Source organism: Macaca fascicularis, chromosome 9 (assembly GCF_037993035.2).
Source record: "Macaca fascicularis isolate 582-1 chromosome 9, T2T-MFA8v1.1".
NCBI lineage: Eukaryota > Metazoa > Chordata > Mammalia > Primates > Cercopithecidae > Macaca > Macaca fascicularis.
Genome location: NC_088383.1, coordinates 139041151 through 139059905, shown reverse-complemented (window position 1 = coordinate 139059905; position 18755 = coordinate 139041151). Strand labels below are relative to the sequence as shown.

Here is an 18755-nt window from a genome sequence, read left to right as displayed (position 1 = left end):
ATTATATTAAGTTTTGAAGTTTTTAAAATACATTGTTTAGTTTCTAGTGCTTCTTTAGGTGTATTTTTCAGCCTTATCTCTCCACCTAGCCTGAAAGCAGACTTAAGACCCAGCTCGGTCATTTCATATCACCAGACTTCAGGCAAGTTGGCTAAGGTTTTTTTTTTTTTTTTAACTTCTTTTTCCTCATCTGTAAAATAGAAATAGAACTCCATACCCCTCCATTGTCACAGGATTATTGTGAGGATCAAATGAAATAACAGACGTAGAAACATCTAAACTAGTTTTCTGTAAATGCAAAGGACATTTATTAGGCTGTGCCTGTTGCAAGTAAATGTGCATAACTGCTTTCCTTAAGATCCTTAATTTATTCAGGACTATAACTTATGTTTACAGTGTGCTTGGTAAACCTTGCAAGCCTAAAATTAATCCTCAACAAGTCCAGTGTGTTCATTTATGTCTTTTTCAGAATCAAAGTAGAAGAGTGGTTTTTCTTTAATCTTCTCCATTATCTCAAGATAAGTAGCTCCCCTAGAATTCAGTTGCCCTCTTACTTTGAGTGTTGGCTTGTTCATATCAGAACTTGCCTTCTCTTTGCCAAGCTAGACTTGGTCAAGAGTGTGGACTGAAAGCTTGAGTGTAGTAGGCCGAGGAGTCTTTTTTTTTTTTTTTTTTTTTTTTGAGACGGAGTCTCGCTCTGCCGCCCAGGCTGGAGTGCAGTGGCCGGATCTCAGCTCACTGCAAGCTCCGCCTCCCGGGTTCACGCCATTCTCCTGCCTCAGCCTCCCGAGTAGTTGGGACTACAGGCGCCCGCCACCGCGCCCGGCTAGTTTTTTTGTATTGTTTTAGTAGAGACGGGGTTTCACCGTGTTAGCCAGGATGGTCTCGATCTCCTGACCTCGTGATCCGCCCGTCTCGGCCTCCCAAAGTGCTGGGATTACAGGCTTGAGCCACCGCGCCCGGCCGTGTCTTTTTTAAAAAAGTATCAAGATGTTAAGATCCAGTTGGTGAAAGCCCCAGTGTGCCCTGGTAATGCAGGAGTTGAGTTTGAGAATCCTAACTTCTGCTCCTCCTTAGTCAATGCAGTTCCAATTGTCATAGAAAGAAACCTCCTAATAGTACCAGATCATTCTCCAAATGAAAATGTCATAGGGAAGGAATCTTTACTTGATGGAAAGAATGCTTTCTTCCTAAATGGCAGTCTGTGGAGCCTTCTTAATCTTGCTCCATCCAGCATTCCTGTTCTGCGTTCAGACCAATGGGCATGCATGTCAGCTGCTTCATCTAGCAGAATTAACTTTATCATGGTAGGACTTGAACTAAACTGAACTGAAGAAACTTCCCTCAGCCGACTGTTCCTGGTACCTATGGACTCAATTACCCAGCATTATACACTTATACTACAAATGATCTTCAGCATAAGGGCCATTAGTCAATAAAAATTCTCAAAATGAGAAGATATTATTTTATTTTATATAAAATATATTTCCTTGTGGACTTATTAATTGCATTACTGATTTCTAATGGTTTCCTTTGTTATTTTATTTAAAGAATTAATATTTTTTTTGAAATGGAGTTTCCCTCTTGTTGCCCAGGCTGGAGTGCAGTGGTGCAATTCCAGCTCGCTGCAACCTCTGCCTCCCGGGTTCAAGCGATTCTCCTTCCTTAGCCTCCTGAGTAGCTGGAATTACAGGCACGTACCACCACGCCCAGCTAATTTTTGTATGTTTAGTAGCGACGGGGTTTCACCATGTTGGCCAGGCTGGTCTCGAACTCCTGATCTCAGGTGATCCACCCACCTTGGCCTCCCAAAGTGCTGGGATTACAGGCGTGAGCCACTGCACCTGGCCAGCTCCTTTGGTATTTTAGTTTGCTGTATATTTGCTTAACTCATATGGTAGCTCACGTATTAACACATGTAATACATATGCTTAATCCAGTGTGTTTGATGTTGAAGAGTGTGCCATTTTCTTGCTTTGCTGACTGAAGAGAGTATGTGGTACTTTTCTGTTGAAGAGGTCAGAGAACCATGCATCTTCTCTATTCTCCATCCTCCTGTTGAGCCCAGAGTGCAAGCTGCCAGCATGGCCGAGCCCCACCGGCGGCAGAGCGGGCTCTGCTCACCCTGCTCCCTGTTCTCTGGCTCTGCTGTATGTTTCTGGGGGCTTTGGGGAAATGTCCCCTGTCCGGTTTGTATAAGGGCTGGCTCTTCTCAGCACAGAAACCAAGGCTTTGATTCTCATCTCTGGCAAACTGTTAGGTCTTCAACCCCCTATCCCTTAATAGACACTTCATTCATTAAGCTCACTTTGAACCATCACCTCCAATAAAGGAAGAAGTCCCCTCCAACACATGGTTGGTCTTGCCTCCTCAAGACAGGCAGCGAGGCTGCCTGAGACCTGTGGCAGCTTCGTGTGTTTCTATCATTGAGGCAGCACCATCCCTGTTTGCTATTTTAATTTAGCATCCTTTGAAACAGCGTCTATTTCTCGGCCACGCTCCTGCTTCACCTTTCTCTGATAAGGATGCTGGTCACTTGGTCTATTCTAGTTATTGTTATGTAATGGGGTCTTTGTGTATACTTAGGATTTTCATTTCATTCATATAGTGCAAGTGTCTTTTTAGCTTGGCGTAAGTCTTCATCTGCCTTTGCGAAGGCTGACAGATCTTCTCGTTCAACATAAGCAGCCCTAGATATAAATGCCTCTGTGGCAGTCATTTTTCTTTGTCCAGGCCAATCCATGACAACTGAACTATTTGCCAAGTAAGTGTATAGATCAATATCGTATGTGGTCAGCTCTCAATGATCCACAGTAAGTGACAGAAAATATGAATAAATTAATTCACTCTGCTGGCTGAGTGCCACTGAGGCGTCATCCTCACGTTCCCTAGTGGAACCCACGCTCTGCTCGCCTCGGCGGCAGAGTATGGCTTGGCTCTCCTTTCTCCTACTACAGGCTGTGGGGACCCTGGCCCTTCAGTCCCCTGCGCCCCTTGAAGAATGTCAGCTTATCATTGCAGATAATCACAAGTCTGCTGACCTTCATGTGCCAAGGGTCATTCAGCCACACAGAAAAGGTGTAGAATATAGTTTCATAAGTGTTGTAAATTTCATCCAGAAAGTACAGGTTCTCATTCATATTCATGCATGCCTGTTTGCTTTCCTTTTGAGTAAGTCCCATGTTATTGAGAAAAGAGGAAGGGAAATAATATTATTGCTATTAGCCGACTGTGGTGTTACTGATGGGGGAAAATTGAAACTTGTAAAATTATGTGGGGAATACTTAATATTTCCACTTTTCCCCTTTAATCCAGATGATTGAAAGTTGACAGCAAACCAGTTTTAACATAATACACCTCCTTTTGCACTGTAAGGATTGAGCAGATCCTGAATAACCAGAGACTGAAAGCCTTGGTCTTAGTTCTTCAAACTGTCATCCAACTAAGGTGAAGGCATAGAAGGCTGCATTATTTGCAAAAGTCCTAAAGATGATTAATATGATTGCTGTAATATATGGCAGAATAAGGATTGAATATATTTTGATATGCTACAAATCAAATACATATTCCATGGAAATCAGATTTAACTAGTGTGCACAGGAGAGCCTACAGTTAAATTAAAAGAAGAAAAAGAGGAAGACAATAACAACTTAATAAGCTCCAGGAACGGGAGAGTACGTTTGTGTGGAGAAGCCAAGGGGGCTGCACGGGAGGGGAACTCGCATGGACCTGTGTGTGATGTGGTTGCTGGGGCTGTTAACCTAGTGTAGGTTTCTCCTGTGGAAACACAGTGGCCAGTTCTTGGCAAGTGGTGATTCTACTCCGCTAGTTACATGGCATTGAAAGTATTTTGCATGGTTTATTTTAAGCAGGATATTGGCAATTTAGAAACACTGGAGTAGGGTGTCTAGGATATGAAGAGTCTGAAGAACATCTCTGAAATGGAATAATGAGAGAGACTAGGGATGTCTGATTGGAGAGAACAAGCCTCCAAAGTGTCTGAGAATGATCATCAAATATGTGAATGTTTATCTCATACACAAGTGGCTTTGTTTATTTTATGTTGCTCAAAGGGGAATAATTAGAAACAGTGGGTTGAGGTTGTGAGAAGGCGGTTTGGTTTAGATCAGTATTTCTCTCACATTAGGGATGCAAGTATATATTTTTTTCATCTTAAAAAATTTGTTATTTTGAAATAGTTTTAGACATACAGAAATGTTGCAAAAACATAGTATAGAGAGTTCATATACATCCTTCACTTAAACTTGTTAATGATTTAGTATAGTTAGCAAGCCATGAAATTAAAGTTGGTGTGGTACTGTTAACTATAGACCTTATTCCAGTTTTACCAGTTTTTCCACTAATATCCTTTTTCTGTTGCAAGATCTAACCTAGGATCCCACATTACATTTAGTTGTTGTGTTTCCTTCCTCTCTTCCAATCTGTGACACTTTGGCCGTCTTTTAGGACCTCGACACTTAGTGATTATTGGTTAGTTATTTTGTTGTCCCACATTTTCTTATGATTAGAGTCAGGGTGTGCGTTTTTGGTATGAGTACTGCAGAAGTGATGTTGTGCCATCTTGGTACATTGTGTGGAGGAGGTTCATGGTTTTGTGTCCCATTACTGCTGTTGTTCACCTTGTCACTTGATTACGATGGTTTTATCCACTGTAAAGTTACTATTTTTCTCTTTATAATTAATACGAATCTTGGGGAAGATAGTTTGAGACTGTGCAAACATCAATTTCTCCTTAAACTGTTGCCTCCTGATTTTAGCATCTATTATTAGATCTTGCCCACAATAATTTTTACTGTGATATTTACTTAATGCATGTCCCTCTTTCTTTTTGCTTTTATTAATTAGAATTCAACTATAAGGAAGTCCTATCCCTTCTTACCTATTTATTTCCTCAATTATTTTTGATATGGGTAGACTAATAGGCATTTACATTCTTCTGTGGATTATCCAGTGCTGTTTTTATTTTATTGCTTAAATCATTCCAGCTTTGGCCAATAGGAAGTCCTTCCTTTGACATGCCCTCATTTTACAAGAACTTTCTAAGTTTTTGGCCCATAAAGTGTTTCAGGCTCATCTTCTATTTTCCCTGCTGCTTCCCTGAATCAGCTGCTTCCCATGGAGTCCAGATTCCTTTTATGGGAAAATGGTATTTAGAAACCAATTTCTAGGTGCTAAGTGTAATCTTGCTACTAGGATGCCATAGTCCTTAGTGGACACAGCTAGGATATATATACATATGTGTGTGTTTGTGTATATGTGTATATCACCCCCACACACAGTAACCCACACATACATATCTTTATATATTTCTATATCTCTGTCTGGATATGTATTAAAAATTCTAATCCAACACCACTGGGTTCATTGTAGCCTCTCCCTTTTCTGTATTTGTAGCTTATTTCTTCAACAGTGAGAAACTTAGCTCTTATTATTTACGATGTATTTACTTACTTATCCAGTGCCAATAAAGTAATTTCAAAATTGCTAACCCTGTAATAAACACATTTATTAGCTAGAGTACAGCATTTCTATACAGCGCTTTTTGTCTTTATTTAGCCTTTGATTTTCCAGTCAAAATAGTTTTTTGTTTTTTTTTTTTGTTTTTTTTTTTTTGAGACAGAGCCTCGCTCTGTTGCCCAGGTTGGAGTGCAGTGGCGTGATCTCGGCTCACTGCAGCCTTGACCTCCCAGGTTCAAGCAATTCTTCTGCCTCAGCCTCCCTAGTAGCTGGGACTACAGGCACCTGCCACCACACCTGGCTAATATTTTTGTTGTGTATTTTTAGTAGAGATAGGGTTTTACCATATTGGCCAGGCTAGTCTCAAACTCCTGACCTTGTGATCTGCTCGCCTTGGCCTGCCAAAGTGCTGGGATTACAGGCATGAGCTACCACACCTGGCCCAAAATAGTATTTTTTAAAGTTATTTGGGGTAGTTGTTTTCAGTGTGGCTGTGTTACTTATTTGTAATGTAGTTAGGTTCATTATTTTTGTATTCCACTTGGGTTCCCCTCCCTCGATGTCCTGGTTTACTTAGATTTTTCCCTTCCTTTTTGGCATGTGAAATGTTACTCTGGTGCTTCAATGCAGAGCTATATGCTCCTCTTCATTTCTGTTCCCATGCCACCCTTTTCCCCAAACCTTTCGTACCCACTGTCTATAGGAAAGCAGTCTCTTTCATTTCTCAAATATCCTTCCTGTATTTCTTTTGCAGAAATGAGCAGATAGTGTCTATTTTCTTATAACCTCTTCTTTCTTACACAAAGGATGGCATATTATAGATACTCTTTTGCACTTTGTGTTTTTCACTTAACAATGTTTTCTGGAAATCACTGTAGACCAGTTCATGGAAATCTTCCTCTTCCTTTTCTCAGTTGCATAGTACTTCATTGCTTAGAAGTACCATAGTTTATCTAACCACTCTCCGGTGTAGGGGCATTTAGGTTGTTTCCAATATATTGCACTATTGAAGAACTCTGTGCAAATGTGCTTTTTTCCCACATTGTTGGAGGTGTATGTAGATTCTAGAGTTGTAATTGCTGGGTTAAAAACTGTGCATATAGCTTTGTTAGGTATTGCCAAATTTCCCTGCATTAATTTGGATTCTCACCAGCAAAGTGGGAGGTGCCTGTTTTCCTGCAGCCTCACCAACAGGGGCTATATCACATTCTACAATTTTTGCCCTTCTGATGATACATGATATCTTGATGTTATCTTAATTTGTATTCTTTAAATATGAGTGCGTTTGAACACTGTTTTCATGTTTGAGGACCATTTTAATAGCTTTTGTAAATTGTTTATGTCTTTTCTCCATTTATCTTTCAGGTTTTTGGTCCTTAGTCAGCTTTTGTAATAGTTTCTTATATTCAGGTTATTTACCCTTTTTCTGTGATATATGTTGCAAACATTTTTCTTCCTTTTTTATCAGTTATCTCTTGATGTTGTTTAGGATTTTTTTGTTTGTTTGGCCCTACAGAAGTTTTTATTTTCATATAGTAAAACTTATCAATCTTGATTTTCTTGCCTCTGTATTTTGAATCATATTTATTGCCTCTGTATTTGAATCAGTTAGAAAATCTTTCCCTACACCAAGATTAGAGAATTCACTCATATTTTCTCCGAGGAATTGCATAGTTCTTTATAATTAGACCTTTTGCATTCAGGTCCCTGATGCATCTGGTTTGGTTTTGTATGTGGTTGTATTAGTCTGTTTTCATGCTGCTGATAAAGACATACTGGAGACTGGGTAATTTATTAAAAAAAAGAAGAAGTTTAATGGACTCAAAGTTCCATGTGCCTGGGGAGGCCTCACAATCACTGCAGGTGAAAAGCACATCTTACATGGCAGCAGACATGAGAGAGAATGAGAACCAAGCTAAAGGGGAGCCCCTTATAAAAACATCAGATGAGACTTATTCACTAACACGAGGACAGTATGGGGGAACCGCCCCCATGATTCAATTATCCCCTAGTGGGTCCCTCCCACAACATGTGGGAATTATAGGAGCTACAATTCAAGATGAGATTTGGGTAGGGACACAGCCAAACCATGTCATGGTGTGAGGTGCAGATCTAAATTTCTTTTCTCCAAATGTTTCCAAGTTGTCCCAGCACCGTATATTAAAAAGTGCATCCTGCTGGGCACAGTGGCTCATGCCTATAATCCCAGCAATTTGGGAGGCCAAGATGGGAGGATTACTTGAGGCCAGGAGTGTGAGACCAGCCTGGTCAACATAGTGATACCTTATCTCTTAAAAAAAAATGAAAATTATATATGTAAATATGAAAAGTCCATCCTTATCACAGTGATTTGAAGCCAAACTTTCATATATATTTTGATTTCTATGTGGACTTTTAATGCTACCACACTGGTCTGTTTGTCTCCTTGTGTGCCACCGTGTTTAATTATGGAGTCTCTATGGTTTGTTTTCATGTCCAGGAGTTGTTTCATTTTTTTCTTCAGGGTTTTCCTAGCTCTTCTTGCTTATTTGTTTTTCATTGTGACCATTAGTATCAACTAATGTAACTCTGTAAAATAGTTTACTGGGATTTTTACTGGGATTATATTGAATTTACAAATTAATTTAGGGAGAACTGTCATCTTTATAATGCTGGGTTATCCTATCCAATAATTGGGGATGTCTTTTCTCTTGTTCATATCTACTTTAGTGTCTTTCAAGAATGCCTTACATTCTTCTTGTATAGATTTTGTGAAATTCTTGTTAAATTTGTTCCTATTTAATCCTTGTTGCAATTATTTTAAATTTTTCTCTGATTATTATTTTGTATTTGAAAGCTATTGATTTTTGTATGTTAATTCTGTATTAGTGAATTCTTTTATTGTTTGAGTTAGTTTTATCATTGATTCTCTGGGGATTTCCAGATATGTATGGTTATCAACTGCAAATAGAAGTGGTTTTACTACTTTACCCCTTCTTATAATGCTGATTGATTTCTCACGTCTCAGTATATTGGGTAATACCTCTCATACAATGTTGAACAGAAACAGAGACAGTGAGCATCTTTGCCCTGTTCCTGATAGTAGTAGAAATGCTATTAGTTTTTCCTCATTTAGTAATGAATTAAGGAATGTGTATTTTATTAATTTAACAGTATAACCCTCAATTCCTGTGTTCTTTAACTTTTATCATAAATAAGTTTTAAATTTTGTTAAAGGATTTTTCAGAATCTATGGAGGTCATCACACTATTTCCTTATGTTTATTAATATAGTACATTATATTAAGAGTTTTCTAATATTTTGAATATCTTAGACCTCATTCATATTTTTACATCGATATTGAGCAATTGATTGGTGCATAATTGTATTTTCTTGTTCTTTCTGTCTGGTTTATCAGTGTTACATTTGCTTCATTAAAGGAGACAGTGTGCTAGAATCTTCTTCATAGAGCATTGGCATTACCTGGCCTTTGAAGGTTTGGGAGAATTCCCCTGGGAAACCATGTGGTCCTGGGGCTTCTTGTGGGTAGTCACTTAATAACTCTTTCTGTTTCTTCTGGGAAATCATCAGTTTAAACTTTCTAACTCTAATGGGATCAGTTTTGGTAATCAGACTATCCTTAGGAAGTTATCAGTTACATCTACATTTTTCAAATTCACTTGCATAGAGGTCTGTGAAATAGTCCCTTAAGATTTTTAGAATTTCTTGTTTCATTGGTTATTTCCCCTGGGTCCTTTCTTATTTTCTACTTTTGTATTCACTCCTCCTTTTTCTTGAGTAACTTAACTAGTGGTTTGTCTACTTTTTTTCCCTCTAAAAACCAGGATTTATATTTGTACATTAGATCTACTGTTTTTCTGTTCTCCACCTCATTAATTTTATCTTATCTATTCTTTTTTTCTCATTAATTTTAGCTTTTTCCTTCATGTTTTCTTTGTGTATTATTTTGGTTTGCTTTCTTGTTCTTTTCCTAGTTTTTATGAGCTGGGAATTACTATTGTTATTATTTGTTTTTTGAGACAGTCTCGCTCTGTTACCCAGGGTAGAGTGCAGTGGCATGATCTCAGCTCCCTTCAGCCTCAGCCTTCTGGGCTCAATCTTCCCGCCTCAGCCTCCTGAATAGTTGGGACTACAGGTGCACCACCATGCCTGGCTAATTTTTATATTTTTTGGTAGAGACAGGGTTTCACCATGTTGCCCAGGTTGGTCTCAAACTCCTGGCCTCAAGCGATCTGCCTGCCTTAGCCTCCCAAAGTGCTGGAATTACAGGCGTGAGCCACCGTGCCTGGCTGGGAATTATTAACTTTCATTCTTTCATTTTTATTGATAAAAGTGTCAGTGCAATGAATTTTTCTCTGATTACTGTTTTAAATGTATTTCATGGATTCTGATATGTAGTGTTTTCATTGTAATTATTTTTTAAAAATTCTTTCCTCTCAGTTGGTGACCTAAGAAATAATAAGACTCTTAAATTTCCAGGTGGAAGTGCCTTTCCATGTTTTTGTTTTTGTTAATTATTGATAGTTTATTGCATTATAATCAGAAAGTATTGGTTACATTTCTACCCTATGGAAATCATGGTTTTTTCCTTTAATGCCATCAGTGGTGACTGTGCTGTGGGTTCTTGAGAGGAATGTGTATACTCTGTTATCAGGGTACAGAGTTCAATATATATGTCCATAAGGTCAACCTTTGTTGATTACGTTGTTTAGATCTATCTCCTGACTTGTTTTCTGTATACTTGCTCTGCCTTGTACCGAGAATGGTGTATGAAACCTCCTATTCTTAGTATGTTTCTAACAGCGTTTGTTCACATCTCCTGTAGTCTTTGTTTGATAAAGGTTTTGGTTATATTATTCGGCTCATAGTGTTCATGAGCATTCTGTCTTCACTGTGTACTGTGGCTTTTAGCGTTAAAAAAAAAGTCCTTGGTTGTATTCACACTTTGGAGCTTGTGTTCTATGTGATCTGCTCCTGCTCTCTTTTTGTTTTTATTTCTCTAGTATACTTTGGTCCATCCTTTTTATTTGTAGCCTTTCAGAATCACTTGATTTTAAGTGCGTCCCTTGTATACAGTGTATAGTTGGGTCTTGTTCTTTTAAAATTTTGGATGTAGAAGGATTTGTATTTTCTAGTGATTATTTGTGTTTAAACCTATTTAATATCCTTAGGTTCCCTGTTTTATTATTTAACCCTTCATTGTCCAATTCTCAGTTTTTTTCAGCATCAGTTAATACTCACCTATTGCTTATACAATAATGAACTATACAATAATGAGAACTCTTCTCTCTTCCTTTTCCTTCATCTCCCATTTTTAATGCATCATTTCTAGTCATAAGGTTTCTATATTGTATAAATGCATTAAGTGAAAAAAGTTCATTAAGAATATATTAAATAATAATAGCACAGATCATAAACATATTTTGCAAAAGTCATAAAGGTGATTTGCAAGTGGCTGAAGAAGTTGGGGAGATGCCAGTGTACTATGCAGTGTGTTCTGAAATCGGGGCTGTCCAGCAGCGGGGCCTCTTGGGCTGGCTGCCAGGGCTCCTGGCATGGATTGCTGGCCCTGGGCCAGGGTGGCCTCCATGACTGTTTACAGAGGTCCTCCTGCCTCTGAAACTCTGTGTCAGTTACAACATTGTTACTCTAAACATAGAGAAAGTCTTGGGACTTTCAAACCGAGTACTTTTTTTCTTTAGCATTAGAGGATTCCTTTTGTAATTATTTTCTTTAGTTCACATAGTAGTAAAAACCAAATGCTAACTTTCCCAAAGGTTATCAGTTATGGACTGTGTGTGCAACCTTTGAAATAAATAAAATTAATTTGCTCTTCAGTGCCAGTGAGACAGAGAAGTAGTCACATGTGAATTATTCATATTGTATTAAGAAAGTATGTAATTTGATACTAAGCAAAAGCATATAACTAGTTTCTTGAATAAAATTTATGGGTTTTGCACATTTTCAATATCAATAAACCAGTCACCAAGTTTATTACAAGAGTTTCAGCCAAAATTATTTGAAGTGACTATTTTAAATGTATAAAGCTAAGTAAATATCAGGCAATGCAAGAAATAATGAGGTTAAATGTAATTGATGATTGTTATTCTGAAAAGATAAAGTTTAAAATCATCTCCTCAAATGCCCTATAAAGTTTTCCAGCTCCACAGGGTTCTGTATTTGCAGCTGAAGTTTTCTGAAAGCAAATTCAATTAGAGTGTTGTGTGCTTTATGAGACCATCTCAAGTGAAATTTCGTTTGTTTCAGAAACGGGCATGCAGGAGATTCGAAGCCAGTGGGCACGAGCGTGGCTGCCACCCAGTGAACGCCTGTGTCCTGGCATCGTGGGGCCCAGAGGACCGGGAGCCTCCCTCAAGAGGCTGCCCCCCAGCACCGAGGCCAGAGAGTAGCCAGGGGAGGCTAAGTACAGGGGTATGTTCCTGTTCCCACCAAACTAGTTGTGAGCATGTTGAAATATTTTAATAGAAAGTGTAAATAATCATTGTTCTGATATATCTGCAACTGTGATTTGTTAAATAGATTTCTCAGAATGGTGGAAGGAGCTCAGCCCAGCCTTGCCCAAGATGTATTGCAGGGGAATCTGTAAGTGCATTAACCTTCTTGCTGTGACATAAAAGATAGACTTCTTCTTAAATATTAGATCCATAAAACAAAGTTAATAAAAACTGCAATTACGTTTCTGAAGAATGAGGAACATAAATAAAAAGGTGAAAATTGATTTAAGCTTTTCTTAGCATTCTATCAGTATACAAACTAATTTGTGTCCAGCTTCAGATTGGAAATAGAAATTGCAAATACATTTAAAATTCCTTCTAAAAAACAGGGTTTAGGGAAGGGACAAGGCCATTGGATTTGGTTAAAATAGAGAATCATTTAAGGACATCTTGGAGAAAAGATCTTTCTCATTTAATTTTCCAAATAGGAATCACCATTGCGTTTTTCTTTTCCCTGTTTATGCTTTTCTTCCATGTTTCTGTCATAAACTTCACATAAATCACAGATTTCAGAAGGGAACACAGTGTTCACATCATTAATTCAAAGTAAAGGGAGGTCAGAAACTGCCAGAGTCAGATTCTCAGTCTCTTCTATTGGGCAGAATATCATAAAGTATATATTAGCATAATAATACCTTTGTTATTAATTTTGAACTTACTCCAAGAACAAGTTAATATGTCTTTGATAACCTCTATAATTCTTGGGTTTCTTTAATTTTAAATTTGAAATCTTAATATTGCAATAAAATAGAATTATATTTAAATTCCACCTAGAAACCAGGAATTTGTGTGTGTGTGTATGTGTATTTCTGAGATTGCCCCCTAAAGATCTTTAGAGAAATGTATTGCTGTTTTTGATAAGCAAAAGATTGAGTCAATAAATTATGGAGATCCTCAGTTGACATACTGTAAGCTACTGTGTTTTACAATGATAAGCACTGATTTTGTTTCAAACAAAGACCTAAAACCATGACAGCCATCACCATGTCTGATGACAGGGTGAACCTCTAATTGTCTGAATTCCTTAGACAAATATGAAAACAAAGTTTAGTATGAAACTCATTCCATGAAGGTATACTTTGCTACTTTTTGTACTCTCTTTAGAAAAATTTTCATAGGTTATGTTGCATTCTATGGTGTAATTCTGAACAATGGTGAAATTAAAGATCCGGCAACTTGAATTTAGTATGTTTAGGTTGATTCACATAGCTGTTAAATATACCCTAGAATACAAATGAATAATGCTTACTTTGAGAATCATGCCTCCATTGGGGTTGAATTCCTTGTTTGCCAATGACTGACTGGTGCCTTCTTTGTCCCCCCCACCCTATTTCCATGGAATGTATCTTTCACATCCCCCCGTCTGTTGGAAGCAAACACTTGGAATGTAGCACAGATTCTTAATGCTTTGAGAGCTTGTGTTCTGGCATGAATGGCTTAAAGAAAAAAAAATTTAGTTCCAGCAACTGATTGGATCATTTTGGCTAATATTCTGTTTGAACAACAGTACCTATTTGATTAGGGTTTTTCCTTTCTTTATAATTCCCCAAGCTTGCCTCTGTTATGTTTCGTAGGAAATGAATCTATGAGCAGAAAACCTTCATTGATATGTAAATATCTTTTTTTTTTTGTTAATACTCAATATTCTTTTCATCTAAATTTCAGAAACTGACTTTAAAAAATCAGTTTCCTTTTATTTGTAGTTATTCTCAATAAAATTTCACCCAGGCTTGGGCGTTTTAATATTTACACCCACTATTTCTGAAAGTCTAATGTAAATAAAGATTGAAATGTGAATTTGAAAAGTCACACCTCTTGATATTTGAACAGACTATAGCTGCATATATCTTCTTCTTCTAATAATATGGCTAGTTTCTCTCCTAAGCTTTTAAAATAATAAGACACTATTTTTGTATTATAAAACATCAAAAGGTTCAGTGTTAAATAAAAAGCAAATAGTATTTTTAGCAATGAAAGATCCCTGGGAGTTGTGCTTAACAATAAATCACCAATGGGGCAAAATTCCAAATTTCAGAAGACTTTATTAAACTTGCGGTTCCATTCACAAATGCCTGCTTACACGTGGACCTGCCCGCTCTCCTGTGATGCCCGTAGGCGGTTCAGAATGGTTCTCTTGGTCAGAGAGAAGCCAAGGTGATGTCAGGGGTAGTTTGTGTGAAATTCCTAATGGGAAGCTTACATGTGATTCTGAGTTAATTTGGTGGCTTTTCTCCAGTAAGCTCCTTTGCATCCTGAATTCTCTAGTGTATTTTTGACCTTAGTAGGATGTCAGCTGATCTGATCTGTTCTGCTCTGAATTCTCAGTATAGCCGTCTGAGCTTGGTGGTCCTTCTGTTCCTAAGCTTTTCCTTATGTTTATGATTGAGTTGTTTCTTACACATATAGGGTTTTGACATTTCCCATATGCAAGAGTTTCCTCGGCAGACCTCTTCAACCTCATTTTCCAAGTTTGCATTTCGGTCTATTTCTGTTGACCCATTCTGGCGCATCGTAACCATTGTTACAATGGTTCAGGAGTGGCTGAGGGGGTTTCTTATAGTAATTACCGTTAGGGTTCACCTCCTGCTGTATGTTATTATTTAGGAGCATCGCCTCGTAGCCCTGTATCACCCTGCTCTTGTTATCGATGATCGAAATGAATGTGGTGAGACCTGGTCTTGCTGCATCCAGGGCATCTGCTCCTGCCCAGGGTCAGGCTGCTTGCTCTCGCTGTTGTGCACTGTCTGGGGCTGCAAGTCCTGTAGAGGATGATTGCCATCACTAGGAGGCTTCCTTTCCTGCCACCACTGGCTCCCACGCTGCAGCCCAGGTGACTACCTGGGCTGCAGGCTTCCTTTCCCGGATCTGCACGGCTGGCTTGTACCCAGGCCACACAGTAACCAAGTGTAAAATGGAAATGAAGCTGCTCCTTGCAAATTCAAAGCAATTAAGTGAAAACTTAGGGGGCTGCCAGAGGTCTCCAAAATAATCAAAAAAAGGTACATGAAAAAGGGAGGAAGGCTTATAAGGCAGAACACTGTAGAAAGGATTTAGGATATTGGTTGAGGGGAGACGTGATGGTATTTCCTCAGCACCGTGTTTTCCTAGAGGTCTCTGGTCTCTGATGTTTTGTAGTCTCTCAGTGCTGGAATCCTCTGGAGAAGGGCCCACCCTCGGATCTTATTGGATCACTGGTCAGCCGTTGCCTGTTTTTTTCTCAGCTCTGACCCCCTTTCTCTGCCCCTCCTCTGTGTTGTGGAGACTGTGTTTCCCAGACTCCTTTGCTTCTGACTTCTGGGAGAATCCAGCCAACGTGAGGCATTGGTGGGACACAGGAATGCTGGGGAGAAGGAGGAGGAGGCCAGAGCATTTCTTTCTCTCTCTCTCTCAGTCCTCCCCCGGGACTCAGCTCCTGCAGAGCAGTCCCTCTCGGCCCAGCTCCTGCGAGGTCCACTTCCTCCTCACTTTGTCCTCCTGGTGAGTGTTTGGCTCCTGTACTAGTCCATTTTCATATCACTATAAAGGACTACCTGGTGCCTGTAATCCCAGCTTGGGAGGCTGAGGCAGGAAAATCGCTTGAACCTGGGAGGTGGAGGTTGCAGTGAACCAAGATTGCGTCATTGCACTCCAGCCTGGGTGACACATGAGAATCCATCTAAAAAAAAAAAAAAAACTACCTGAGACTGGATAATTTATAAAGAAAAGAGGTCTAGTTGACTCACAGTTCCACAGGCTGTACAGGAAGTGTGGCTGGGAGGCCTCAGGAAACTTACAATCCTGGTGGAAGGTGATGGGGAAGCAAGCATGCCTTACCATGGCAGCAGGAGAGAGACAGCCAGAGGGGAAGTGCCACACACTTTCAAACAACCGATCTCGTGAGAACTCACTATCACAAGAACAGCAAGGGGAAGTCTGCCCCCATGATCCAGTTACCTCCCACCAGCTCCCCTCTAACACGTGTGGAGTACAATTCGAGATGAGATTTGGGTGGGGACACAGAGCCGAACCATATCAGCTCCCCCATTTGGCTTCTCATCGCTTCCATCATTTGTGTAGCCAAATCCTGTTACAGTCCCTCTGTTTGAAAAATACCTAGATTGGTTTCTGTTTTCTTACCTGTGCTAATCAGCTAATGAATGGACAGACTCTCCTGGGGAGAAAAGTTGCTGTTTCTAACAGAGGTCTCTGGGCCTTTGCTGTCCCCTGCAAGGGCTCAGTCAGTAGTCCGCAAGCTTGGCACTCCAGAGTGCTGGCAGGGCTGATCCCGGTGATAAGCCACATGAGTCTCGAGAGCCTGGACATGAAATTTCAAAATACAGTCAGGCCCTTCAGTGTTGCCCATCACTAATGCTCCTTCACTCCCTTTTATCTGTGGTTATTGGTTTTTATTGCTCAAACGGGTAGGGAGTCACCACTGAAAAGCCAGCATGCAAAACATGGTGTTTCCTGGTGCCATGGAGCCTCTGGTCCCATGTTGATTCTGGATACCAGCGTTGTCATTAGCCTAATCTTTTTTTTTTTTTTTCATTGAGGGCAAATAGCAAGGGAGCAGTCTTAATTAGCCTCCGTATTATTCACTTTTTGACGCTGAAATCTATTGCCTGACAACATTTGTGTGTGTGTGGTGTATATGGTGTGTGTGCATGTGTGTGTCTATGTACATATGTAGTGCGTGTGCACGTCTGTGTGTGTGGAGTCAGGCAATGTAGGAGTAGAAATTGAGGGCAGGGGAAGGGAGGTGTTTGGTCCAAACCTATTGTTTTGGTTCAGTTTTCCCTTGTAGGGACAGCAGGAGGAGCCAAAGTATGATTATTCTGATTCTAAATGGATGCATTTTTTTCTTTGTATTGCTTTTTATCTCCAAATTGGTGACCTTTAAAATACTTCTGTTTATTTTGTTTACATATCTGTACATTATTGGTCACTGCTTTCTACATCTACATCATCTATAAATACTGCACTAGAACAGGAAGGCTTGGAACCCATTGATCTCTGCCCTCCTCCAGTGCCTGCGGTGACGGCTGAGAACGCTGCCTGTGCTTGCTATGGCGGGTCCGAGTGTCAAGCTGGGGTCGGGGCCGAAGATGGAAATGTAACGTTCTGACATGGATGAACAGAGATCGATGCGCAGTGCCCTGCTCTTTGTGTCCTGTCTCGGCCACAGCTGATAGCAAGCATCCTTGTCAGTTCTTTCTTCTGTCCTGAGAGAAGAAAACACAATCATGGAGGGATCAACGGGAACTTCATTGATCATTCTGTAAGAATCAAGTTGTGCTCCATGCATTTCTCCCCCCAGGTTTGTCAAGGATCCCGGAGTTCATTGGTCTAACCCTGTCAATTTACAGATAAGGAAAGTGAGGTCCCCAGGCGCTAAGCGGTTGGCCTGCCACGCAGCGTTGTTGATGGGGAGGCAGGGGCCTGAGCACTCGGCTGGGAGCCCCCTCTGCTTTCTGCTCTTTTGGCTGATCAGTGTGTTTGCAGTTAGCATGCCGGCGTCACTCCCCCACACTGGTGGCCCAGCGTCAGGCTCGAACACCCTCTGAGAAGTGTGGCGGTGATAGTGCAGGTTTTTGTGGATTTTCATCCCCAGACACAGTGAGAAGCTCTTGGCTAAGACACAGGGCTGATTTACTCACACTGTGAGGGAATAAGCTGGGAATGGAAGAGTCTGGCTGTGTCAGTATAGCCAAATATGAATCCCAGAATAGACGGGTCTGAATAGACCACTGACAGAATCTTCAGACTTAGCTTCTAGCAGTAGCTGACAGTTTCTCTGGAATACGGATATTGAAAAACTACCTTTAAAAAAATTTTAACTGTTACTTAGGTCATTTTCTGGTGCTAAAGGAGCTGAGGGGCTTCAGATGACTGGAAGAAAAAAGACAAAAGTTCAATTTAGACTTCCTACAGACATGTTAGATCAAACCAACACAGATGTGTCCCCCTCCTGCTGCAGAGACTCAGGGTAGACGCTGATAAAAAACACACAGCTGATCATGTAATAGGCAAAGAGAGAAAGCAAAGGTAGAGCCATTGGGACCAACACACTCTTTAGTGGACCATTACTGGGTCTGGGTACTTGTTGGGTTTGGTCCTAGAATGCACCCAGGGCTGGGAACTGGAATGCTCATGTCCAGAGATAGATGTGGTTTTGGCCTAACAGAGGTGTGGGAGCTAGAATTTGGATCCTTGCATGAAGTTAGAGGCTCGAAGATCTGATTATACCCTAAAAGGGGACTGGAAATTACAATACCAGGCTTTGCGTGGGTGTGGGCTCCAAGCTTATTTTATCTCAATCGTATAGGAACCAAAAGTAGAAGCCCTGCCATAAAAACAGTTGCAGCCCATTGAAGTCCTGAAGGCCTTGGGTGGCAGCAGATGCAGAACTGTCCTGTAGGCATGCCTCCACCACCCAGTGCGTAGGAGATTTGGAGATAAAACAACCCCTACTAAGGATAAGATCACAATAGAAAAATAAGCACATAAACAAATCTACTACCATGGTGAGAAGAGGGGTCAGGAAATAAACAGTAGAATCGAAATCTCCAAGAATCTGAAATAATAGAAGAACCTGAAGTTGGATATAAAGTACGGGCACACCTCATTTTATTGCACTTCACTTTATTGTGCTTTGATGATATTGTGGTTTTTATTCATTGAAGATTTGTGGCAACCTTGCATTGAACAAGTCTGTTTGGTGCCATTTTCCCAAAAGCATATCCTCACCTCATGCTTCTGTGTCAACATTTTTAAACAACAAAG

The 18755-nt window shown here is 40.0% G+C and overlaps 1 protein-coding gene across 3 annotated transcripts in view; it reads left to right on the top strand.

Annotated features, from left to right (window-relative positions):
• The window catches only part of C9H10orf143 (chromosome 9 C10orf143 homolog), a 49659-nt gene that overhangs the window by 21675 nt on the left and 9229 nt on the right, over window positions 1–18755 (top strand). Inside the window, exons 2-4 of one of the 3 annotated variants that reach the window (XR_006689577.2) lie at window positions 11746–11910; window positions 12019–12081; window positions 17000–17250. Coding sequence is in view for 1 of the 3 variants with exons in the window: in XM_045361753.2 (XP_045217688.1) it covers window positions 11746–11910; window positions 12019–12081 (228 nt within the window). In the remaining 2 variants the exon portion in view is untranslated. Of the gene's footprint in view, window positions 1–11745; window positions 11911–12018; window positions 12082–16957; window positions 17251–18755 lie in introns of all 3 variants that reach the window. The other 2 variants (XR_006689576.3, XM_045361753.2) reach the window with 2 other exon arrangements.